Below are 26,643 nucleotides of genomic sequence, written 5' to 3'. Positions count from 1 at the left end.
GAGAAACTGGTATTTTTTTATCCTGTTCCTTCTTGTGTGAAGAGGGATTCCCTCTCTGATACACTGAATGTAAATGGAGTAAAAAACTGTGATATGGCCAGGAGGGATGCTGTAGGGAAGGGCAAGTGGGTGTGCACCCGTGTAAAGATGCGGAAGAGAGAGTTCGAGATGGAAAACTCAAGAGAGAGTTTGAGATGGTCGTGCTAAGAACTGTATTTTAAAAGGTGAAGGCGAGTACCAGAAAGCAGAACTGCGGGTGTTGAAAGTGTCTGGCCGCTCCTTCATAGTGGACCTGGGCATGGGGAAGGAGGCTGTTTTGGGTGCTCTCTGCCTTCAAAGTGGATTAGCGTAAGAAGTCTAAGACAGAACGTCACATTATCTAGAATAGAGGTATATAAAAGCATACTCTGTGAGAAGTCTCACTCCCACCCACATCTCCCCCCTCTTCCAATTCCTTTTCCCACCCTCTACATCTGCCACTTCTCTTTGTTTCTGTTATGTGCTTCCATGATTTCTTTTGCAAATACAAGCAAGCAGGAATCCTGTCTTCTTCAGAAAGGTGTCTTACTATAGACACTGACCTTGCTTGCCTGCTTCATTTAGTATCCAAAGATCTTCTGATATTATCAGTGTGTGTGCATAACATACATGCTAATGTGTGTATATATATGCATACATGTGTGTATGTATGCATGTGGTATATAATGTGCACTGTATGCAATATATTCATAATACATACACTTGTGTATCTATGCATATACATTCTATATTATGTTATACATAATAGTATATATACATGTATGTATCCGTATAGTGTTTGTATATATGTGTGTGTATATAAAATTCTCTTTTATAGGTGCATAGTATTCCATTACCAGGATAGATCATAATTTGTTAACTACTTTCCTGTCAGTTGACATTGACATTTGGGTTGTTTCTAACCTTTTGTTATTATTAACAGTGCTGCAATACCATATGTCATTTTGCGTGTATGCAAATAAAAAACAAAGTAGAATTAGAGATATAATGTAAAATAATTAAATCCATGTTAAAAATTCATAGTAATTTGAATTTTAAAGTTAAGCATCGCAGTTAACTCTTGCTTATTCAAGGAGAGTGCTCTATTCAGCAACACATATACTAAAAGTAGAACAATACAGAGATGATAAGCGTGGCCCCTGCACAGGGCTGACAGGCAAACTTACTCATTCAAGAAAAGAGTTACCATTCATTCATTCATGCATGCATCCATTCCATACATCTGAGCTCCTAGCATGTCCTAACCTCTCCTCTAGTTTCTGGGGTGAGCGTGGCAACCAGTCCAAGTCCCTGCCTCTGTAGTTTACAATATGATGTGTGGAAACTGGGCTTTGAGATGCCTAGGGATGATGGCACCGTGAGGTCACTTGGCAGAGAGGACGAGCGACAGAGAGGGACTGGCAGGTAACACAAGCCCATTCTGCTAGACCTAGTTGCTTAGATTTTCTATTATATTTATTCCTTTTATAACTTAGAAGAAAACTCGATTAGCTGTTTTTTTTGTTTTTGTTTTTTAAGTGTAGAGGCAGCACACAGTAGTGAAAAGAACATATTCTCTGGTATCAGCCACACTTGAACTGGGTTCCAGTTCTTAGACATCTTTGTATTTCTGAGCCTCAGTCTTACCGTCTATGAAATGGGGATGATAATAATGTAATGAGGTGTTAGAGCACCAAACTAATGCATGTACAATGTTGGGGACATGATGAAATAAATAGTAGTTTCTATAGTGCGAATTGTTTTTTGAATACAGTGTGTGACTTTTGGCGATAATGTGGCCTCAGGACACCTCCTGAGGAGGGAGCCCTGACTTTGGCTTGGAGCCGGACGTCAACAGCGTAGGGGAGAGAGTATGGGGAGACTGATGGACATCAGAAAGAAGACTGGGAGGAGGAGGGCAGACGGAGACGTGGTGTGACCAGTTTGCTGTCCAGTCCTGAGGTGTCTGTCCTGTCCAGGCATTTTTTTTAAAAAAGATTTTTATTTATTTATTTGACAGAGAGGTCACAAGTAGGCAGAGAGGCAGGCAGAGAGAGAGGGGGAAGCAGGCTCCCCACCGAGCAGAGAGCCCGACTTGGGCTCGATCCCAGGACCCTGGGATCATGACCCGAGCCGAAGGCAGAGGCTTAACCCACTGAGCCACCCAGGTGCTCCCTGTCCAGGCATTTTTAACACCAGCTCCTGTCATCGTCTGAACAAGGCCGTGTGACATGTACACAATCCCTCCCAGTCCTGGGAGGCCGACCAGTGGCCACTGGGGTCCTTCTTCCTTGACCTGAGTTCATGGGTGACAGCTCATGCAGTGACTTCTTCCAGGATCAAAAGTGAACTCCACTGCTGTGAGATGGGTAACTGTGGGCAAACCTTACCAAAAAACAAGACCCTTAGGAAATAAATATCAGGAATGTTGGATTCTGGCTGTCACATACCAGGTTTTATTTTTTCATACACTCAGCTCCAGCTGAGATGAAACCTGTCAGCTGGCTTTGAAAAAATATTTCAGAGAACCATGGTCACTGTATGTCTTTGCAATTGGGACTGCTGAATTTAAAAAGTTGAAAATTAAAATATGAAAACGTCTTTTTTTTCCCCATGGACTGGGTTTCAAGTCTTTCCCTCACTCTGGTTCTCCCTTTCTCTTGGAAGATGGTAACTCCTTGTGCTCCGTGTTTTGTTCATAAGCTGCTCGTGCCTACGTTAAACGATCTCATACATCAGTGGGGATTCGGCATGATGACGGGTCAAGCGGTTACTTCCATGAGTGAAGAATCCATGTCAGCTCTTTGTCTGGACGGTGTGGCATGTGGACCCTTCTTCTGGAGAGGGACGTATGCTAGTCGTGTTTCTGATTAGCTGCCCAGTGCAGCCTAAGCGTTTTCTCAGAGCTAGTTGTCTGATGAAATACAGTGTAAATATGTCCTAAATATTGCATGATAGAAAAAATGATTTACCCAAATTTCGCATTTAATTGGGAATCCTGTATGCTTATTTGTTAAGTCCGACTGCCCTGTTCATCCCCTTTCCCTCTGTGAGTTACATCCATTTCCCGAATGTAACCTCGCGTGGGCTCTCTTTTGCTGTTGGATTTACTGCGGCTCTTGATGCCGAGCAGATCTAAGCCTCCAGTGACCAAGCATAATAGCAAGAATATTTATTTATTTATAAGATATTAAAAACATTCACGGGACTCAAAGGGTACAAAAGGCTATTTGCTAAAAAAAAAGAGAAAAAGTCTCTGTCCCTGCCCTCTAGGGAGGGCGCAATAAATATTAATGGTTTCTTGTATATTCCTCCGGATGGTAATTTATTTTCAAGCAAATTCATATTTATGTTTCCTCCCAACCCATTCTCTTTTTGCATAAATAGTAAAGCCATAATCGCCATTCTGCATTTTCTTTCTTCATGTCACAAAGGACCTTGCTCAATGCCAGCACGCTAAGCGTCTTCTCTTTCATCACAGATGCATGGGGTTTCACGACAGGAGTAGACTGTAATTTAGTTGACCGATTCCCTGCTTACGGAAGTTTGGTTGCTTCCCGCCTGTTGGTTAGGACTAGGATTGTACCCGGGAGTAACCTACTGTGCATATGATTTCCCGAGTGCCCAGGCTTGTCTGTGCCACAAATCCCCACCAGTGGGATTGCTGGGAGTACACAGTGCCACCTGCCCTCCAGAGAGGCTGCACCGATTACACTTCCATCAGCGAGGACTGAGAATGCCCGGGGGCGGGGGGGCGGGGGGAGCAGACTCTCACCAACAGAAGAATGTGGGAAGGTTTTCTCACATATGACCATCTCGAGGTGAAAAAATGAGATCTCTTTTTATTCCTGATTTTGAGCATCTTTGGGGGATGTGTCCTCTTTTTATTCCTGATTTTGAGCATCTTTTGGGGTAGTTAAAAAGCATTTATATTTTCTTTTCTGTGTTCTGTCTGTTGATGGACTTTTTCCATTGGATGATTATTGGTTTGAGACCATTCCTGTTTACTAGGGAAATTAGTTTTTGTAATGTGAGTTGCAAATATTTTGCCCACTCTGTTGTTTACACTGACTTTATATATGGTGATGTTTCTATGAAATTTTTTGTTTATATCCCTACCTTTTTAAAAAAAATTTATTTGATAGAAATCACAAGTAGGCAGAGAGGCAGGCAGAGAGAGAGGAGGAAGCAGGCTTCCCGCTGAGCGGAGAGCCTGATGTGGGGCTCGATCCCAGGACCCTGGGATCATGACCTGAGCCGAAGGCAGAGGCTTAACCCACTGAGCCACCCAGGCTCCCCTCCCTACCTTTTATTAATGGATCAATTTATTCCTATTTTTTGTTGTGGCTTCTGAGTTCACATCATTCCTAAGCCTTCCTCAGTCAAAGATTATATAGTTATATAATTATATGTAGTCTCCTGTTGTTTTTCTTAAAAACAAAAGCTTTATTGAGCTATAGTTCATATAGCATACAGTTCATCAATTGAAACGGTGCAGTTCAGTAACTTTTTCTATATTCACAAAGATGTGCAACCATCACCACAGTCTGTTCTAGAACTTTTTCGTTACCTCAAAGGAAATCCTGTGCACATTAGAATTCGCTCCTCATTTTACTCCAGTCTCCCAAGCCAGGCAACCATTCACTTACCTTCTGTAAGTATGGATGTCTCTTCTGCTTATTCTGTATAAACAGAATTATTTAATTGGTGGTGGTTTCTGACTGGCTTCTTGCATTTAGCATAACGCTTTAATTTTTTAGCATAATGTCATCAAGGTTCATCTGTCTTGTAGTATAGACCCGTACTTCATTTCTTTTTATTGATGAATAATGCTCCACCTATGGATAGAGCATGCTATCCAGTTTTCAGTTGGTGGGCGATTCAGATGGTTTCTACTCTTTGGCTGCTGTGCTTAATGATTCCGTGCCCACTCGTTCACAAATTTTTATGTGGACACATGTTTTCATTTCATTTCATTTCTCTTGGGATGCGTACACAGGAGTAGAATTGCCGGATCATATGGTAAGTGTGTTTAACTGTTTTAGGGGCTGACAGACTGTTTTCCAGAATGTCCATGTCACTTTACATGCACCAGGAATGTGTGAGAGTTTCTGTCTTTCCATATCTGCGACGGTTTTTATTGTTTGCTTTTTTGATAAGAGTTGTGCTATTAGGTGTGAAGTAGTATCTCTTTGTCCTCTTGATGTGCATTTCCCTGATAGCTAATGATGTTAACCATGGTTTCATGTGCTTATTGGCCATTTATATATTTTCTCGGGACAACTGTCTAGTCATATCCTTGTCTATTGGAAAAATTGTCTTTTTATTATAGAATTATAATAGTTATTTATGTATTCTAGATACAGTTTCCTTATTAGATATGTAATTTATAAAAACTTTACCCCATTCTATGGATTTTCTTTTTACTTTCTTAATGGTGTCTTTTTAATCACAAAAGACTTTAAATTTTGAGGTCCATTTTACCTATATTTTTCTTTTTTTGTTTGTTTTGGTGTCATATTTAAGAAACCACTGCTTAGTCCAAGGTCATAAAGATTTACACCTTTGTTTCCTTCTAGTAGGTTTATAGTTTTAGCTCTTACATTTCAGTTTTTGGTTCATTTTGAGTTGATTTTTGTATATGCTAGGAGGTAGAGGTCAAATTTCATTATTCTGCATATTGATACCTGGTCGTTGCAGTGCATTTGTTGGAAAGACTGTTCTTTTCACACTGAACTATCCTGATACCTTTGTCAAAAGCCAATCCTGTGGTTTATTAGAGTGCTTTTATGTTTGTTTTTATGTTTGGAATTTATCTTAGTATAAGGTGTGAGGCAGGCATACAACTACTATTTTTTTTAAGTGGCTAGCCATTTTTCCCATATCATTTACTTTAATAATTAATCTTTCTCCATTGATTTGAGATGCCATTTTTAATTATGTCCTTTAGTCTTGTAACTGTTTGCCCATTGCTGAGTGTCTGTTCTATTCAGGTATCTATTGTTGCACCTTTACCAGTCTGTTTCAACGATTGTCACTTTATAGTATGTCTCACTCTCTGGTAGGACTAATTTCCCCTTATTTCTCTTCTCTTTCAAAAAATTCTTGCCTCAGGGCGCCTGGGTGGCTCAGTGGGTTAGGGCCTCTGCCTTCGGCTCGGGTCATGATCCCGGGGTCCCGGGATCGAGTCCCGCGTCGGGCTCCCTGCTCAGAGGGGAGCCTGCTTCCGCCTCTCTCTGTCTCTGCCTGCCCCTCTGCCTACTTGTGATCTCTCTCTGTCAAATAAATAAATAAAATCTTAAAAAAAAAAATTCTTGCCTCCCCGTCTTGTTTATTCTTCTGTGGGAACTTTGTAACCAGTTCTGTCTAGTTTCCCATTCCCCCAATTAAAATTTCTGCCAGCATCATTCTTATCGGAAACATAGAAATGAATGGGTTAATTTAGGAAAAATTGACATTTCTGATATTGAGCTTATCCATCCAAGAACACTTATTCATGTTTTTCTCCATGTATTTATTGTGTTTCCCACAGCTTCCCATTTTTAAGTCTTAAAGTGGGCAAGTACCTTGGTGAATTCATTCCTGGGTCTTCTGCTTTTTATTATTTTGTTTGTTTGCTGTTGTTGCTGCACTTCTGTGTTATATCATTTATGTTCTTTTCTTTTTTTAAGATTTTTTTGGAAGATTGTATTTATTTGAGAGAAACAGAGAGAACACAAGCTGGGGAGGACAGAGGGAGAGGGAGAAGCAGACTTCCCATTGAGCAGGGAGCTCGGTGTGGGACTGGATCCCAGGACCCTAATCATGACCTGATCTGAAGGCAGACGTTTAACTGACTGAGCCACCCAGGCAACCCCTTTATATTCTTTTCTTGTTGCTATATTCTCCCATTATTTCTTTTTCTTCTTTTTTAAAAAATTAACATATAATGTGTTGTTTGTTTCAGGGGTACAGGTCTGTGAATCATCAGTCTTACATAATTCACAGCACTCACCATAGCACATGCCCTCCTCAATGTCTATAACCCAACCACCCTATCCCTCCTCATTCCCCAGCACCCCTCAGTTTGTTTCCTGAGATGAAGAGTTTCTTATTGTTTGTCTACTTCCCCGGTCCCATCTCATTTCATTTTCCCTCCCTTCCCCCCACAACTCTCTGTCCTGCCTCTCAAATTCCTCGTATCAGAGAGATCATATGATAATTGTCTTTCTCTGATTGATTTATGTCACTATGCATAATACCCTCTAGTTCCATCCATGTCGTTGCAAATGGCAAGATTTTGGGGGTTTTTTTGATGATTTTTTTGATGGCTGCATAGTATTCCATTGTATATATATACACCACATCTTCTTTATCCGTTCATCTGTTGATGGACATCTAGGTTCTTTTCCATAGTTTGGGTATTGTGGACATTGCTGCTATAAACATTCAGGTGCACGTGCCCCTTCGGGTCACTACATTTGTATCTTTAGGGTAAATACCCAGTAGTGCGATTGCTGGGTCATAGGGTAGCTCTACTTCAACTTTTTGAGGAACCTCCATACTGTTTTCCAGAATGGCTGTACCAGCCTGCATTCCCACCAACAGTGTAGGAGGGGTCCCCTTTCTGTGCATCCTTGCCAGCAACTGTTGTTTCCTGCCTTGTTAATTTTAGCCATTTTGACTGGTGAGAAGTGGTATCTCACTGTGGTTTTGATTTGTATTTCCCTGATGCCGAATAATGTTTAGCACTTTTTCATGTGTCTGTTGGCCATTTGGATGTCTTCTTTGCAGAAATGTCTGTTTCCCATTATTTCTTCTAACTGGTTATTATGAATGGTGGAAATTCTAAGAAAAACTAGACACAACTTAATCTTCTGATTTTTTTTAATTTAATCTTTGGCTTTTTGAGGTTTAAAAATAGACAATTATGTGTCTTCTTTCTACTATATAGTCATCTGGTTCACTGTGGGGGAATGCAAAGTTATTTGTTATGTATACCAGCAGTCCTGAAATCGTCTGTTACTTAAGTGTTTTTAATTAAAATATCCATATTTTTATTTAAAATGTGTGCTTACAGTAAATAGTAGCTTTTTAAAAAACTAAAATCATTAATGTTAATAGGTGAGAAATTTTTAAATTAGAAATCAGAATATATCAACTTATGTTTTAAGATTGACCTCTTTCCTCCAGAAGTTTATAATTTAGTTGGAGAGAAAATACACAGGGTGCCTGGGTGGCTCAGCTGGTTAAGTGACTGCCTTCAGCTCAGGTCATGATCCCGGAGTCCTGGGATCGAGTCCCACGTCAGGCTCCCAGCTCCATGGGGAGTCTGCTTCTCCTTCTGACCTCCCCTCTCATGCTCTCTCTCTCACTCTCTCTCTCTCTCTCAAATAAATAAATAAAATTTTTTAAAAATACACATATATCTGAAAAAATTAATTGCCCCCATAAAGAAGCATATGCTAGCTAGCATCTAAGTGGTTTCAGAATTCTATCAACCACTTTAAAAAAATTACTAAAAGTTCTCATAAAGTTTTGGTCTTATATTGTATTTGAAATCTTCTTTTTAAAATTTTTTTAAAAAGATTTTATTTATTTCAGAGAGAGAGAGAGTGAGAGAGAAAGAGAGCACAAGTGAGGGGAGAGGGAGAGGGAGAGGGAAAAGCAGGCTCCCCACCAGCAGGGAGCCCAGTGCAGGGCTCGATTCCAGGATTCTGGGATCATGACCTGAGCTGAAAGCAGACGCTTAACTAACTGAGCCACCCAGGCGCCCATATTTGAAATCTTATGATAAAGTTAATTAATATATTGGACCCAGAAAATGGAGGCTGCCCTCTGGACCAGCCCACATTACAAATCTAAACCTAAGTTACAGAAAACACCTGTCAAAGAATCCTAACGCGTGCAAATGGCAGTCCTCCAACTCCGCTTTGGCTGACTCACCTCACCTAGGAAGTAGGACCTGCTAGGTAGGTCCTACCTACCTAGGTAGGTAGGAGGAGATGCGGGACCTCCCAGCCAGACTCCCAGCTTCTCATGCCCTTGTATGCATTGCTGCTTCTAATGCTCAGTAAAACTGGCTCTTGCCCCAAATCTCTCAGGAAGCTCCATTGCTTGTGGAGAACTGTACTCCTCCAATCCATGGATTGTTTTTTTTTTTCCTTGAATAAAGGACTTCAGAGTTGTTGCTACATTGTATTATTTTTGTCATTTGACATTCCATAAAGCAGCTGTTTCTGTGTCTCTGCTGTGAGCTTATCTGTACCTAAGCATTTTATATCCCATAAACTGAACAACAACAAAAAAGCCTGAGTAATGTTACTTATTAACTAGAATGACATCTAGGTCCTTATAGTAGTTCAAGATAGGCAGTGGCTTAAAGGAGATAAAATGTTATTTCCTCCTCAGAAAAACTCAAAGGTCGGCAGCCCGGGCTGCTCTGGCAACTCCACGTTCATGCCTTCTAGCACTGGCTAACGTTCTCGAGGTTTCTTCATGGTTGCAGAGGGCCGGCCACTGGAGTACTTTGTACTTTGCCCGTGCTTGGGCTCACCCCATTCCTACATCTCATTCATTCTCTGATCCTATTCCTGAGCCTTACTTAACCTCATCTCTGAGTCGTCACTATCATCCAGAGAGAAAGAATGTATTTGGGACAAGGCTTCCAGCATGGTCTAGCGGTCATGGACACCAAACACTCAGATAAGGAGGGAACAGAATGAGGCCAGAAATATCAAGGGTCAGAAATAACCGTCTAGGAGCACCTGGCTGGCTCAGTCAGTAGAACTCGTGATTCTTGATTCTAAGATTTACAAATTGTATTATTATATGTCATGGCAGTGGTCTCTTCTCATTCATCTTGTGGGAGGTCCTCTCTGGAACAGCTGTAAGTTCCAGCTCCATGTTGAGGGTAGAGATTACTTAAAAATAAAACCTTAGGAGAGGAGAAAGATGGCAGAAGACTAGGGGACCCGGTTTCAACCAGTTCCCTGAATTGAGCTGGATATCTACCGGGCCATTCTGAACACCCACAATATCAGCCTGAGATGTAAAAAGATATATTCGGATCTCTAGAAACGAAATATCTCCGGCTGTTGTTCTCAAGGTCTGAAGTGGAGAGCCGTGATTCTGCAGGCAGATATCGGAAGATAAATGGAAGGCGGGGGGGGGGGGGGGGGAGCTGCCGTAGCCTCCTGAGCCAGGAAGGTGAAATGACACAGGAGCACAAAAAGCCTCCTGGGCTGGGGACCAGGCACAGACTTGCAGACCAGCAGCCGCGGGGAAAGGAGTTTAGGACAGCCCCCCAGACTGAAACCTGGAGCTGTGGAGGCTTGCATGCGAACTGGGGGCGGCTGGCGGTTTTAGAAGCACAAAGAACAGAGACATATCCAGACCTGGAAGTGAGGGCTGAGAGTGCTGTTTTGGGATGCACAACCCAGGACCCTGTGGTTCTTAGCAGCACAGACAGAAGTGGAGTCAGCGTGGCCTGGAGAGGTCACTGAAGGTCAGACTGCAGTCTCTCTGTTCTGAGATGGAGGATTGGATATGGTCACTTCTGCTCTGACTCTCGGAAGAGACATGGAAAGCCACCAGGGAAAGCCACCAGAGAACAAAAGCCCCCCAAAACTAGTTTTCATGGGCGCCTGGGTGGCTCAGTCACTAAGCATCTGCCTTTAGCTCAGGTCATGATCCCAGGGTCCTGGGATTCAGCCCCACATTGGGCTCCCTGCTCAGCGGGAAGCCTGCTTCTCCCTCTCACACTCCCTCTGCTTGTGTTCCCTCTGTCACTATGTCTCTCTCTGTCAGATAAAAACACAAAAAACAAAAAATCGGTTTCACTGAGCCTGTCCACCCCCCCGCCCCACCACAGGCGGCAGGGCAACTCTGCCCAGACGGGGTTGCCTGAGTAACAGTGCGGCAGGCCCCTCCCCCAGAAGACAGGCTGGAAGAGCAAGAGGCAGACAACCCTCAAGTCCCAATAAAACAGGTGCATCTTGGGGCGCCTGGGTGGCTCAGTGGGTTAAAGCCTCTGCCTTCGGCTCAGGTCATGATCCCGGGGTCCTGGGATCGAGCCCCGCATGGGGCTCTCTGCTCAGCGGGGAGCCTGTTTCCTCCTCTCTCTCTCTCTCTGCCTGTCTCTCTGCCTACTTCTGATCTCTGTCTGTCCAATAAATAACTAAAAAAAAAAAAAAAAAAAAAAAAAATTTAAAAAAAAATTTAAAAAAAAACAAAAAACAGGTGCATCTTGCTTGGGTTGTGCTCAGTAGTTTGGACTGTGCATTCCCTCAACCACCCCTCAACAGAATGACTAAGAGGAGGAACCTCCAACCAAGGAAAGAACCAGAAAAAGTGGCCTCTCCCACAGAACTACTGGATATGGATATAACCAAGATGTCAGAAATTGACTTGGGAGTAACAATTATCAAGGCGATATCTAGGCTTGAGAAAAATGTTAACAACAATATAGAATCTCTAAGGGCAGAAATGGGATCTAATCAGGCCGAACTTAAAAATGTGATGAATGAAATGCATAAGCTGGATATGCTGACTTCCAGGGTAAACAAGGCAGAAGAACAAATTCATGAGATAGAGGATAAGATGATAGAAAAGATGGAAATCAAGGCGGTGTGGGAAAAACAAATTAAAACCCAAGGAATCAAACAGAGAGATTAGTGACGGAATGAAATGTTCCAGTATCGGAATTATTGGTATCCCTGAGGGAGTGGAGAGAGAGAGATCTAGAAGATATATTTGAGCAAACTGTAGCTGAGAACTTCCCTAACCTGGGGAAGAAAACAAGCATCCATGTCCTAGAGGCAGAGAGGACTTCCCCCAAGATGAATGAGAACAGACCACTGCCATGACATATAATAATACAATTTGTAAATCTTAGAGCCAAGGAAATAATCTTGAAAGCAGTTAGAGGGAAGAGATTTCTTACGTACAAAAAGAAAAGGGAATCCTCTTACACTGTTGGTGGAAATGCAAGTTGGTACAGTAACTTTGGAAAACAGTGTGGAGGTTCCTCAAAAAGTTAAAAATAGAGCTACCCTATGACCCAGCAATTGCACTACTGGGTATTTACCCCAAAGGTACAGACGTAGTGAAAAGATGAGCCATATGTACCCCAATGTTCATAGCAGCAATGTCCACAATAGCCAAACTGTGGAAGGAGCTGAGATGCCCTTCAACAGATGAATGGGTACAGAAGAGATGTGGTCCATATATACAATGGAGTATTACTCAGCCATCAGAAAGGATGAAGACCCAGCTTTTGCATCAACATGGATGGAACTGGAGGAGATTATGCTGAGTGAAATAAGTCAAGCAGAGAAAGACAATTATCGTATGGTTCCCCTTATTTGTGGAACATAAGGAATAGCAAGGAGGACATTAGGAGAAGGAAAGGAAAAGTGAGGGTGGGGGAATTGGAGTGGGAGATGAACCATGAGAGACTATGCACTCCGGGAATCAAACTGAGGGTTTTGAGGGTTGGGAGCATGGATGAGCCTGGTGATGGGTATTAAGGAGGGCACAGTTTGTGTGGAGCACTGGGTGTTATACACAAACGTGAATCATGGAACGCTGCATCACATCAACAACTAATGATGTACTGGGGTGCCTGAGTGGCTCAGTGGGTTAAGCCTCTGCCTTTGGCTCAGGTCATGATCTCAGGGTCCTGGGATGGAGCTCCGCGTCGGGCTCTCTGCTCAGTGGAGAGCCTGCTTCCCCCTCTCTCTCTGCCTGCTGCCCTGCCTACTTGTGATCTCTGTCAAATAAATAAATAAAATCTTAAAAAAAAAAAAGAACTAATGATGTACTGTTTGGGGACTAACATAACATAATAAAAATAATGTATATGAGAAAAAATAAAAATAAAATCTTAGAAAAAGAAGAAAAAGAAATACCCATTCTATACTTTTTAAATAGCTCCCATGTTAGAATGACCATGTCGAAATACTAAGCTTTCTTTAAAAATGAAAATTATAATAGTATCTTATGAATGCAAAGGTAAGATGTGTTTGGTTTAGGAAAAAGAAAGAAAATATAGGTAAGAAAGGAAGAGGAAAATTATTCTCACCAATTTTCACCTTGGGAGGGGCATTTCTTTCAGATCTTTATGTGTATTAAGTTGATCCATCCAGAGTTTTTGTAAGGTTATGTGGGTTTGTACTATTTATAACGTTTTGAACTTGTTAAGCCTTCTTTTAAAAGTCCTATTTTATCACTATACAACCTAACCTTTGATGGAAATTTTTTGGGAAGGTATCCTTTACTGAGGACATAAAACAACAGGAAGGTGGCAAAAGGCGAGCAGCGGGAGAGAGCATGACCCTTATCAAGGGAATTGACAATTCAGAGGCTGAATAAATCAGTGAGGTCTTGTCAAGGAACCTGGAGTGGAATGTGCTTGCTTCGCAGAACACAGATGTGGCCGGGGGCTGCTGCAGGGCAGGCTTGCGCTCTGACTCTGAAACTTGGTTTCCTTTCATGTAAAATGGAAATAATAAGAACTAGTTCAGAAAGGATTGTTATTTGGGTCATATAGGAAGATATGTCAAAACATAATTTAACCCACAAAGTACTACCTATGTATTTAGAAATGCAAAACTTAGAACGTGTCAGAGCTGAAAAGACTTTTGGTAACAGCTGGTCCATGTGCCTGTTAATGTTGAGGAAATGGAGGCCCATTGTTTGCTCATATTATGTACTAAATAAAGAGCCCCTTAGCTGTGGTACTGAGACTAGGATACAACCTTGTTACTGAGAACCGTTTGCCCTGAGAAAATGGCAATGGATTGCCGTCCAGGTACCACGTAATTGTGAAAGTATATTGCACAAGTGTATCTGCCGAAGTCCTGAGGGGTTGGAAATTTGGCACACCGTCTGCTTGCCAGGTGGTGAACCTCTGGAGTGGCGCTGCCCAGAGCAGTGCCTTTTCTTAATTTGGCCAAAGGTACCCGAAGGTCTGGCGGAGGACTGGTCTTTATCCATGGGATTCTTGAGCAGCTCTACCTGGCTGGCAGCAGCACTGGTATCATCAGGGCAGCATCCTGGGCAGCTGACTGAATGCTGTTCCCGGAGACCCAGCTGCCCTTCTCTTGCCTTTTGGGTAGAGAGTGGTCAGTTACTGCCGATGGGAGGTGGCCAGTCTTCCCTTCTATCCTCTTGCCATCTCAGACCACACTTTCCTTGCTGGACAGAAAGGAAGTTATTGGTGGCAAGTTGTTTGCACTGTCAGGTTTTCTTTCCATCTGGGGTCTTCGGTAAGAAGCTTATGGGACTCTTACTAAATGCTGACATTCCCTGCTTCACTTTCTGGACGTTAGTGTTCTGATGGCCTCTCTTGTTGTGACTTGGAGAAGTGTTAGCCATCTCCTGACTTTTCCTTAGATCACCCGCACTCCTTTCTGGTTTCTTAGTCTATGTCAACTCAGTAACACAAGGCCTTTTGAGGCCCTCGTTGGCCTCCCCTGGGCCTGGGCCAGTGACGGTTGCAGGGTGGGCAGCAGCCTTATTCCAAGGGGTCGATGGCAGAGCTGGTCAGCAAAGTCGAACAGGAGGCATTCTTGTGATTTGAGTTTTTGCTGATAAAGACTCAAAAGCAAGTTCTGGCAGTTCCAAAATCTTCCTTCCGTAGAAAGCTGTGTTCAGTTTTGTTTGCAGACTCCTTGTCCCTTCCAGGTGCATCTGGTAAAGTAAATTTGTTTTAAGGACCCACAAATGGAGGCTGCCCAGTGGCCCAGTGATGGAGGCCATCACAAATCTAACCCTAAGTCAGCCTGCACTTACAGAAACATCTGTCACGGACACCTAACATATGCCAGTCGCAGTCAACAGCTTTAGTGAGCCTACCTGACCCTAGAATATAGTTCCTGCTAGCCTTATAAGGAATCCCCCATCTCCTAGCCAGTCATGCCCTCTTCTTTGTTGCCTCTTCTAATACCTATAGGAGCAGGAAAATTTTCCTTCTAGCCTTCTAGATTTTTTGGCTGCTCTAATAATCAAATTGACACAAGGCAGATCGACAGGAGAAAAACTAATTTCATATGTGTGGGAGCCCCACAAAAATATGAGGATATGAGACCCAAAAGCAAGCCAGGTAGTTAAGGCTTATATATAACATCCTGAATTGAGGAAAAGAGGAGCGGTTTAGAGACGCACAGTGGAGAAAGGCCATTTACAGGAAAGAAGAGTATGTTTGAAAAACAAAGGTTGTGCTGTCACGCAGATAAGTTTCTTAGGTAAAAAGCTGTCTCCAGTAATAGCTCTCTTCCTGGAAGCGGCTGCCTTTCCAAAGTAGATGCAGGCACTTGAGGGGGAGGTATAGACCTTTTCCTGAGTCTTCTGGGCATTGATTACCTTTAGCTCAAAGTAGTCGTCACGCCGAAATGGCATGCTTTGGGACGACCAGTGCTCCCCTTCACACTCTACAGGCTCTCTTTGCGCACAGCCCTTGGGAAGAGTGCCCAGTGACGGTGAGGCACAGGATGCCCCCAACCCATGGATTGTTTTCCCTCAGACTCACTTTGGACTTGTTCTAGCTTTGTCATTTGATCCTCTCCTGTCCCCTAGATTACCACATCAGTCCTGAATAATGGCCAGGAAGCCTGGGGTGAGGCATGTCCCACTCTTTGTTATCTGTCCTCCCTTCCTCCTACGCTCCAAAATTTCTAAATGTTCTGGGTTGCTTCTAGAACGGATGATGCAAGGAGGGGAAGCAAGGAGTTTTGTAGTCTCCTAAAAGGCCAGGTTTATGGGTAGAAGGGGAGGGAACTAAGGTGCAGGTGGGAAAAGAATGGTTCTCACCACAACTACAGTCTCCTTGATGAGAACATAGAGACCTGCACCCACAGCAAGGTCCGACACACTCACAAGGAAGCCTCTACCCAGGTGCGCTTACTCCCAGAAGCCTTTGACGTACTCGAAATAGCAAGTACTCGTGTCACTAGTCCTCTTGCTCAACCATACACCCCAACAGTTAAAACCAGAAGTAGAGAAGACCCCTTAACTGATGCTCTACCTGGGACCCGTTGTTCTTGTGTCTGAGGCATTGACAAAGATGTTTTGCAGTGACTGGAACATTCCAGCCACCAGGCCAGAAAAGCTCTAAGTGATGTAATGCCTGGAAGTCCCTACCCCACACCCGCACGTTCCCTCTCCTGCTCATGATCGTGTGCTGAACATCTGCCCACCCCCGTCTGTGACCACACGCTCTCTGCTCTCTTGGAAATACCCCCTGAAGCTCTCTCCCTGTGAAGGGGTGTCTCTGCTGCTGGCGGGGAGGTCAGTTGGTAGGGCTTAAGCCTGCCACCTCCACCTGCGGCCGGCACCCAAAATAAACCTCTTCCGTTCTCTTTTCCAAACCCTTCTCTCCTGACTGGCTTCTCTTGCAGTAAGTTTACCTGACTTTGTTCAGCAGCCTTGTTGGAAAGCTCAGCCGGGACCTCTGCTTTCTCTTTGTTTAGCATCCTTGAGATTGCCTGGAAGGGGCCAGTTGAAGCAGGACGCCAGGCCTTACCCGTTTCTTTCCTGAGTTAGTGATGACCAGTAACGCTAGTACTGCTTTGTCAGCCTTGGGCAAATCAGTGAACTTTTTTTTTTCTTTTTTGAGATTTTGCTTATTTATTTGACAGACAGAGAGAACACAAGCAGGGGGAGGGGCAAAGGGAGAGGAAGAAGCAGCCTCCCTGCTCAGGGAGCCTGACAGGGGACTCAATCCCAGGACCCTGAGAACATGACCTGAGCCAAATTCAGACTCTTAACCAACTGAGCCACCCATGCTCCCCTCAGTGAACTTTTTTAAGCTTCATTTTCATCCTTTTTTTTTTTTTTCCAGAGATGGAGGTTGGGGGAAAGGCAGATGGAGAGGGAGAGAGACAATCTCAAGCAGACTCCGTGCCCAGTGTGGAGCTTATCATGGGGTTTGATCTCATGACCCTGAGATCATGACCTAAGCCAAAATCAAGAGTTGGATGCTTAACTGACTGAGCTACCCAGGCACCTCTCATCATTTTCTTTCAAAGATTTATTTATTTGTCAGAGAGAGAGAGAGAACGTGCGTGAGAGCACACAAGCAGGGGGAACAGCAGGCAGAGGAGGAAGCAGGCTCCCCACTGAGCAAGAACCCCAATGCAGGACTCGATCCCAGCACCCTGGGATCATGACCTGAGCCAAAGGCAGAAGCTTAACTGACTGAGCCACCCAAGCATCGAAACCCCTCATTATTTTTAAAACAGAGATAACAAGACTGCCTGGGTTGTTATGAAGATCACACTGAAGAAAGTGCCAGACAAAAAGTGCCAATATTACTACATTTTTTTGACACTGTGATGGTAGTGATTATAAGAGACCTTATTATTTTAAATACCACTAGGGAAGAAGAAAATTCTGTCAGTTACCCACAGCACATCATTTTCTTGTCAGAAAATTTCTTCACATTGAAACAGATTTATTTGGACAGATTTTTATAATAAATCATCCTTGTACATTGGTAAAAAGGAACTATAAGTGAATATAAATTAAGGTATTCTTAAATTTCCCTACAGTCTTGATCTACTGCTGCTGAATCATTTGTTAAGGCGGTTAGTGCTATCAGAGTTTTTCCCACACAACATTGCCTGTGTATCATCGTGAGCACTGGGGATGCAATATTTCTTAGAAGAGTGCTTCATACTGTCTTTCTTCCAAGCCAAGATTACCAGTTCTGCATAATCAATATGTACGCACAAGCACTGGCGTCTATTTCCTGCCCAGTGCTTGGCCAACTTAAGACATCCTGATTCCAGGGGTACTACAAGTATGAAAATATGTAACTGTTAGAATTGACAAAATATAGTACTATCATTGATTTCGTCTTATTTCATAGGTTTGGGTTTGTAAGGGCAGCAAGTATTGGGGACAAAAAATTTCCTCTTCCATTTAAGGTCCTTCTAGCTGGACTAAGAGTCAAATTGACAGGAAACAAAAAATTTCCTCTTCCATTTAAGGTCCTTCTAGCTGGACTAAGAGTCAAATTGACAGGAAACAGATTAACAGGAGGAAATCAAATTTAATAGTGTACATATGGGGAATCCACACAGGCATGGAAATTCCAAAGACAGTCAGGCAGTATGAGGCTTATATGATGAGCTAAAGAGAGGGGAAGGGATCTGAGAATACCAAGGGAGAAAGACCACTAGCAGGAAGGTGAAAGGAGGTGTTTGGAAACCACAGGTGCCCTATAATGTAGAGAAGTTTCTTAGGTAAAGAGGAATCTTTGTTAATAACTCTCTTCCTGGGGTGCCTGGTGGCTCAGTTGTTGAGCATCTTGATTTCAGCTTGGGTCATGATCCCAGGGTTGTGGGATTAAACCCCACATCAGGCTCTGTGCTCACTGGGGAGTCTGTGTGAGGTTCTCTCCCTCTTCCTTTGCCCCTTCCCCTGCTCACACACGTGTGTTTGTGTACATGTGTTTGCTCTCTTTCTCTCCCAAATAAGTCAGTAAATCTTCAAAAAAAAAAAAAAATAGCTGTCTTCCTGGTACAAGTAGGCAGTTGAGAGGAGGTAAAGAGTTTCTCCTGAATCTGCTGGGCTTGGATTGCTTTTAACTCAAAATAGTGTTCATGCACAAGTGGCCCATTTTGGGGCTGCCTGCCCTTGGACCCTACGAAAGCATGAAAGCCTCTGCCTCATCCCAGAAAGTATCCTTTCTGTTTGCACAAACTTAGAGTGGACGGTTTGCCTGGAATATGACCCTGTGGTGTTAATAGGACAGGCTTCCCAGTGAGATGGATAAGTCATAGAAATTATCTTGTGTGTTTCCTCATTTACCTATTCTTTTTCTTTTTTCTCATTTACTTATTCTTCTTCCTGTCTGCTTTCTGATTTTCCTTTGAAGTTCCTGAGTTCAAATCTGGTTTCTAAGAAACATCAAAGGAAGCCTGCGCCAGAGGCCTCCCAGGGTCTCCTTGGAAGCTGGACTCCATCCACTGTGTGAGACGGAATGGCACTCCCCACTAGTGTGCTCTCCTCTTTACTGCTGCTGGCCACTGTTGCAGGTAGGAAACCATCACCCTGGAGACCCTAGCATCACACATGAGCTTCCTGTCTTTGGTTTAAACAACTCAGATCAGAAACAAAACCTAGGGAATGAACCTAGGGGAAGGGAAAGAAGAATAAAATAAGACAAAATCAGAGAAGGAGACAAACCATAAGAGACTCTTAATCGTAGGAAACAAACTGAGGGTTGCTGGAGGGATTGGGAGTGGTGGGATGGAGTAACTGGGAGATGGGCATGAAGGAAGACACATGATGTAATGAGCACTGGGTGTTAAGTAAGACGGATGAATCACTGACCTCTACTTCAGAAAGTAATAAACAATGAAACAACTCAGATCAGCCTGAAATGAAGGTGCTATGTGTTTGCTTCCCAATAGAATTATTTTACATGTAAAAGGCATAAAGGCCAACCTCATGCACCAGTGGTTTTCTGGAAATGGGAATTTAAATAGTTTTTTATTGTCATGACGATTTTTTTTTAAAGATTTTATTTATTTATTTGACAGAGATCACAAGTAGGCAGAGAGAGAGGAGGAAGCAGGCTCCCTGCTGAGCAGGGAGCCAGGTACTGGACTCCATCCCAGGACCCTGGGATCATGACCTGAGCTGAAGGCAGAGGCTTTAACCCACTGAGCCACGCAGGCACAACTGTCATGACGAATTTTGAAAACATAAAGTCACAGTTTGTATATACTAGGAAAACTTTATATATTTATTTAAAATAATTGCATAGTAGATCTTTTTGGAAAGCAAATGACCACACTCTTTTATCATAAATCTTTATTTTCATATATTCTGCTCTGCTTGCTCAGTGTGGACATACCCATGACAGGAAATCACTGGTGAGCTGCAGTGCTGGCGATCGGTGTCCTGGCTAGGCCAGCCAGGGCCCTTTTGAATTTACCGAGGACTGAGAGTAGAGATAGGACCGGGGAAACTAAGTTTGTGTGCGGGGATTATCCAAGTGTGGTGAAGCCATAATGAGGCTTACCTGTGTTAAAACAGAAATTCAGCTGAGTAAATTTAAAGATCTAATTAGCTTTATTCAAGGATTGGTGACCTGGGCAGCATTCCGTCGAGAAGGTAGAAGGGAGCTTGAAGGAGCTGTACAAAATGGAATGATTTTACAGGGAGAAGTAGGCAAGGTGACTTTCCCTCAGGGGAAGTCAGAGAGTCTTACCATGCAGATGACCTCAGGTGTAGGATGTAGACGGTCCAGACTGAGAGTTTCAGTTGCATTCCTGGAAGAGGCAGAATCTGCAGTTACAATTAGGCCATCTCAGTAGAGCTTAACATAAATGATTCCATTTGGGGGCTGTTTCTTTTTAACACGGAGAGTGATCCTTGTTAAAATGCAGTTTCCTCTGCTCCAGACCTACGGAACCAGAACACCTAGCAGGTGTGGCTCAGGGGTCCGAAGCAGCTTAAACCATTAGAAGCACTGTTGTAGAGCATGGAGGGGCCCCCTCAGAACACCCTGCTGCTGGAGAAGCCCTGTCATTCCCCCAGAGATTACTAATATTTGAACACTTTTTTTCCCTCCCAAATCCCCACTTTTTCATTCCTTTCTGTCTTTTTCTTGTGATTTTTCCATTAATTTAAAATTCCTGAATTACTTTATTGTAACATTATGTGCAGTTTGCCTGTCTTCCCTCTCTATCTGCTCTACCTTTAACAAAATGCTAACCAATGATTTTACCGATTTGTCAGCAATCATGGAGTGACTATGGACCTAGATTGGGTGGGGACAATGGTAGAGGGTACGAACATGGGTGATTCTTCTCTGGTCTCTTCAAGAGCTTTCGTGGAGTGAGTCTGAGAGAGTCTGAAGTAATTTTGGCCACTTGGCCCAACGGAAGCATGGTTTAGTTGTTAGAAACCCTCTCAGACTTCTTCATTGAGCTCTAAGACCTCTGCGTTAGATACTTCTGTCCATGCGGATCATTCAGGTGATGTTTTTGCAAAACAAAGGGATTATGTACTCCCAGAAGTGTATGGCAGTTTCCACCTGATTGAAAACTGCTTTAAGCTCTTCCAAGTCTTCTGCCACGGCCAGTTCTCCGTAGCCACTGAAACTGTTGGCTTGCTTTAGGAGTAAAGCCTGCCTTCTGGATAGTGGTTTCTGACACAGTTTTGTAAGTTGGTTTTGAGCTGCCTGGTGGCCAACACCAGAGATGAAATGAGGCCGTCTCTGTGGCTCACGCTGTCCAAAAGAAGATGACCTAACAGTGTTTCCAGGGAAATGAAACGTATCTTACCATGTGTGTTTGAAAGAAGTTTCTAGCTTGGGTCTTCATTTAAAGGCCACTCAGGGATGTAGTGGTATCTTTACAAATAAAGGCGGTAGTTTTGAGAGTACAGGTGGGAGTCAGAGATTAACTGTCTGCTGTACACCCTTCATCACTTGGTTTTAATTAGAGATTTTTTTTGTGTGTTCAGCTGGAGGTCTTTTTTCCCTCTCTGTATCTGATAGTAAGCTTTTTGTAAGAAAATAAAAGGCTGAAACTACTAAATAGATTTGCATTTGAGAAAATATCCTTCCAGTTGAATTAAAATAGTTTGTTGCTAGCTTATTCATTTGGAAAGATGCATATCTATTACATCTAATTCCTCTTAAATTGGACCGATTAGACTTTCCTGTAGAGTCAGTGTTTGACACTGAACAGTTCTTAAAAGTGTATAATGATGCTCATGTGTACACAGGTAAAAATAAAAGGGACTCCATTTCTCTTCCCTTCAGTTAGAAGTCTCTCTGATTGTCACTATGAGGAAAGTAACAGTAGTTTAAAAAATTGTCAGTGACGAGCGCTCACAAGAGACCTCTGCCAACAAAGAATAAAGGTGACTTTGCCTTTGGCTCTCAGGGAATGAGAGATTGCTGCAGAAGGTTCTGAAAGTGCCACGGGCTGTCACTGTGTCTCATGGGCCTGCACCACTGTGTCTGCAGAACTCAGCTGGGGGTGGGGGATAGCGCTGCCCTCACACCTGCCCAGTTTGCTGACTGGAAATATTTGTAGCTATTTAGAATCTGATTAGAGCTAGTTGCTGCAGAGGTGCCTGGGTGGCTCAGTCGGTTAAGCAGCTGTTTTCAGCTCAGGTCATGATCCTGGTCTCAGGGTCCTGGGATCGAGCCCCACTTCTTTGTCTCCCTCTGCTGCTCCTCCTGCTTGTGCTCTCTCTTTCTCTCTCTGCTAAATAAAAATCTTTAAAAGAAAACCCAGGGATGAGTATTAAGGAGGGCAGGTATTGCATGGAGCCCTGGGTGCTATACGTAAACAATGAATCATGGAACACGACATCAAAAACTAATGATGTACTATATGGTGACTAACATAACATAATAACAAATAATAATTATTTAAAAATTCTAGAGGGGGAGAAAAAAAAGAACCAAAAGCCTAGTTGTTACAGACCTGTACTGAGGACACGTTTTTCTCTCCTTTGATATTTCCCTGTCAGTTGAGCTATCATCAGAATAACCTGTGAGATTGGAGAAAAAAGAATCAGGGGCATCTGGGTGGCTCAGTCATTAAGCACCTGGCTTTGGCTCAGGTCATGATCCCAGAGTCCTGGGATGGAGCCCCACGTGGGGTGGGCTCCCTGCTCAGCGGGAAGCCTGCTTCTCCCTCTCCCACTCCCCCTGCTTGTACTCCCTCTCTCGCTGGGTCCCTCTTTGTCAAATAAAGAAGTAAAATCTTTAAAAAAAAATCAGTTTAACAACAGCAATAATGTGATGTCCCTAAAGTAAACCTGCATAACTGAATTTTGGGTGAGGAGCAAAATATTATAAATAATAGAAAAGCAGTACACAGATGGAAAAGGATGCTTCTGGGCCCCCCGTGGGAGAACATGGAGAGAGAGGATGGAGCATCCAGTGGGCAGGTGGGCGAGTGTCACGACAGGTGCGGGGTGGAGGGGTGGAGGGGTGGAGGGGAAGGACGCGAGGACAGACATGTCGATGGGTGTGGCAATGGGGGGACTGTGAGGCACGGCAGGGGAATTTCTTCTGGAAATGCTGGCCAGACATGACTTGGCTCCTTTCCTCATCAGAGACTGTGTCCTTTGCAGGTTGTGCCTGTGGCCAGTGCAGCGAGGGGAGGACATTCGCCAATGCCATCATTTCACCAAACCTGAAAACTACCCGAATCGCATGGGTGCCTCAGACCAGCCCCGTGGCGGACTGCACGGCTGCGTGCTGTGACCTGGCCCGCTGTGACCTGGCCTGGTGGTTTGAGGGCCACTGCTACCTGGTGAGCTGCCTGCCCTCCGAGAGCTGTGAGCCCAGGGAGATGGGCTCCGTCAGGTCCTACCTCACCTTCGTGCGCAGGCGGGCCCGCAGGCCGGAGCAGCTGCTCGACTACAGGGAGATGGTGCTCCGCAGGAGGTCCCCCTCGGGACGCTGGGGGGACTCGCCTGAGGGTCTCAGAAAGGACTTGTCTCCTCTGGGCCCCGCTCTCCGCCTGAGAAGGGCGTCGGAGTACTCCGATGACTACAGGGACCCTGAGCAGGACCCCTTCCAGCTGTACACCGACTGGGGCCTGCTCCCGGGTGGCCCCTCCGCTGGAGACGGCCTGCCCTGGGCCGCCGAGGAGCAGGAGGACACTGAGTGGGGCCCAGAGGAGACGTCGGAGTACTCCGATGACTACAGGGACCCTGAGCAGGACCCCTTCCAGTCCCTCAGCAAGCAGGAGTCCAGAGGCAGTGCCGAGTACACCGACTGGGGCCTGCTCCCGGGCGGCCCCTCTGCTGGGGACGGCCTGCCCTGGGCCGCCGGGGAGCAGGAGGACCCTGTGCTCCGTCAGCTGAATGGGTCAGCACGGACCCCGGCCCCGAAACGGTCCTCGGAGAGCAGGACGTCGCCGCCCTGGGTGAGAGCTCCACCTTCCAGAGAGGCCTTGGGAAAGGAGACTGTTCAGCTCCAGGAACCACCCAGCAGTAGCTCTGGGGAAGAGGTGGGCCCGGTAGCTCAGGGTGGGCGGTGCGTGGAGGGGCTGTGCGGGCGGGAGATGGGGGGGCTGGACGCACCAGAACAGAGCCCTCAGAGCCTCCGGGAGCCAAAGGCATCTTGTTGCTCTGCTGCGCCTTTGGGACCGGAGTGTGAAAAAGAACAGTGTTTCTGCCCTCACAAACCAGTCATCTCGTGATGATGACTCGGCACTTCTGCCGTGGGATGCCTCTCCCAGTATCCCCGGGCAATAAGGATCTACAGACGTCCCAGCAGCCGGTCTGTAGACACGGCACACTTCCCCAAAGAAAACTCACAGGCTCCAGGTGCAGTCATCAGGGCCCCTTCCCCAAACCAGGGCTTAATACCCAGCCCGACTGCCGTTAGCCTTCCCCAGAGACGTCCGTCATTCTGGAACTTCCCAGCCTGCACCAGTGAGGTAATCCGCTAATGAGATCCTCTGGTTCCCCAAAGGGAGGGGACCTGCCCTGAAATAATCCCTTTTTGTTGTTGTTTACGATTGCCTTGTCCTGCATTTAAAAACTGACCCTTCCTGTTACCCTTTAGAGCTCCTTACTATTGCTAAATAGGGTGCTGCCCAATTCATGAATTATTCAGTAAACCCAGTTAGATCTCAGAAACATACTTGGTTGAATTATTGTGGGTTTTTTTTTAAAAGATATTATTTTTTAACCAATCTTTTCACCTAATGTGGGGCTTGAACTCACAACCCTGAGATCAAGAGTCACTGCTCCACTGCTGAGCCCGCTGGAAACCTGGAATTGTTAATTAACAGATTTGGCGGCAGTCACAGGGTTGGGGGGGGGGGGCCTGAAGTGCCCTGCTGACGGCATTCAGGGACTATGAGAAACACAGCCGTGGCACTCGTGGGCCCACGGCACTCGTGGACCCCTTCCTCTCAGTTCTCTTTCTTGCCTTTCCCCAGGGCCGAAGGAGAGCCTCCCTCGGGTCTGGGCTCTGCTCTCCTTGTGTTAAGCTCCCGATCTCACTTGCTTTCCAAAGTTCCCCGTCTGTTTGGAATCATTAGCCCCACACTGAGAATTGATGTGATTTTCTGTGAGGTCCCAGAGCAAACCATCAAGACAGAATTCTTGAGATATTTTCAGTGCAAAAGAGGTGGTTTTATCTAAGCTCTGGGACAGGACCCTTGGGCAGAAGGAGCTGCACTGGGATTGTGAAGAGCCATTGGTAATAGACTTTGAAGTTGAAGGAGTAGAGACAAAGGAAGTTTTCCAAAGGATTGGAAGGGGGTTGTGTTGGTAAGAGTTTACTGTTGGCAGAGGCATCTATGACTTCGGGGCTGTAGTCCTTCCACACAAGCAGCAGGTGTGCCCGTTGCGCCCAATGCTCCCGAATGTGGAGACCCTCTCTCTTTTAGCCAGGCTGCGTCCACTCAGAACAAGACGAGCATGCACACGCCTTACTAGAGCCTCAGTGAGCAGGTGACAGTGCAGCGTCTCGGCCAAGAGAAGTCCTGGGCGCAATTCCAACATCTCCCAACGTGGAACCCGGGCTCGGGAAGGGGTGCGACCTGCAGACCTCAGCCTGTGGGAGCTGTAGCTGCCCCTGGGCCCGAACCAGGGTAAGGGCTCCAGTCAAATGGGGGGCTGTGGTCCAGATGGCCAGCAGTTCCTGGTGTGCAGGACAGAAGCAAAAGGAAATGTAGATAAAATTCAATGTCCTTACCTCTTGCAGCCCCTTGACAAATACTGGAGGCGGGCAGAGTGTGACATTCCTCCAGGAAACTCCCAACTGTCTTCAGGCTAGTGCTCCCCTAGAGTCAAAAACCACATTAGCTTGAGGCTAGGCTGGCCCCCAGGACCCTGGGAGTCGTCTTTAAGTTCTGACAATCCTTTGGAAAACTTCCTTTGTCTCTACTCCCCCAACAATTAATGAGTTAATCAGTTATAATTGTTTTATAAGTGAGTCCACTGAACCCCAGATTCATAGATCAAGAACATTGAAATAAATATGCAAATGGAGGCAGAACTGGTTTTTCTAGGGGAAAGTCTCCATGTCTATAGACAAGGGTTATTTTGCAGTATTATCAGTTACCTACAGCTGGTAAAGTTGTACAATAGCTCAAATACAAGAAAGTCTAGAATCAGAGAACTGGGAGAACCTATAGACCGTAGTTTACACTGAAATACAAAATTTGCCCTACATTCTAATTAAGTTTTTTTGAACTGAAGGGAGTTGTAAATAATCCTTGAATTAGTGTTGATAAACATTAGATCTGCAGCATAAGAAATATAATTTTATTCTCCTAAAGTAAGAAGTTTGGAATTAATGACAAAAACAAAGATTTCTCTCACCAAAAAAGTATTTAAAATAACACAATTGTATTAAATAAAGGTGCCCAGAAAATTCCATGGGGTAAAGAATTGTCTTTTCAACAAACAGTACTAGGACAACTGGATATTCCAGTACAAAAACTGAATTTAGATCCCTACCTTGCCCCCCACCTCCAACATCTCTCCCTGCCTTCGGTAGAATAGCTTCCTTATTTAATTAACTTAACAGCATTCATCATTCATCTTTAGGAAAATGCAAATCAAAGCCACAGTGAGATACCCCTTCCCCTGGCTAGCTAGAATTTAAAAGAAAAAGAGCAAGTATTAGTAAGGATGGAGAAA

At 44.6% G+C, this 26,643-nt stretch overlaps 1 protein-coding gene across 1 annotated transcript in view; it reads left to right on the top strand.

Moving 5' to 3' along the window:
• Nucleotides 1-18,985: 18,985 nt before the first annotated feature.
• Nucleotides 18,986-26,643, top strand: part of KIAA0319 — a gene marked incomplete at its 5' end in the record, with an annotated part of 57,150 nt that continues 49,492 nt past the window's right edge. Inside the window, 2 exons of the mRNA XM_080805966.1 lie at nucleotides 18,986-19,040; nucleotides 23,110-23,993. Of these exons, the coding sequence (XP_080662092.1) occupies nucleotides 18,986-19,040; nucleotides 23,110-23,993 (939 nt within the window). The remainder of the gene's footprint in view (nucleotides 19,041-23,109; nucleotides 23,994-26,643) is intronic.

The sequence above is a fragment of the Martes martes genome (genome assembly GCF_963455335.1).
Source record: "Martes martes genome assembly, chromosome: 6".
Taxonomy (NCBI): domain Eukaryota; kingdom Metazoa; phylum Chordata; class Mammalia; order Carnivora; family Mustelidae; genus Martes; species Martes martes.
Note: the sequence above shows the minus strand (reverse complement) of the source record. Positions and strands in the feature narration are given on the sequence as shown.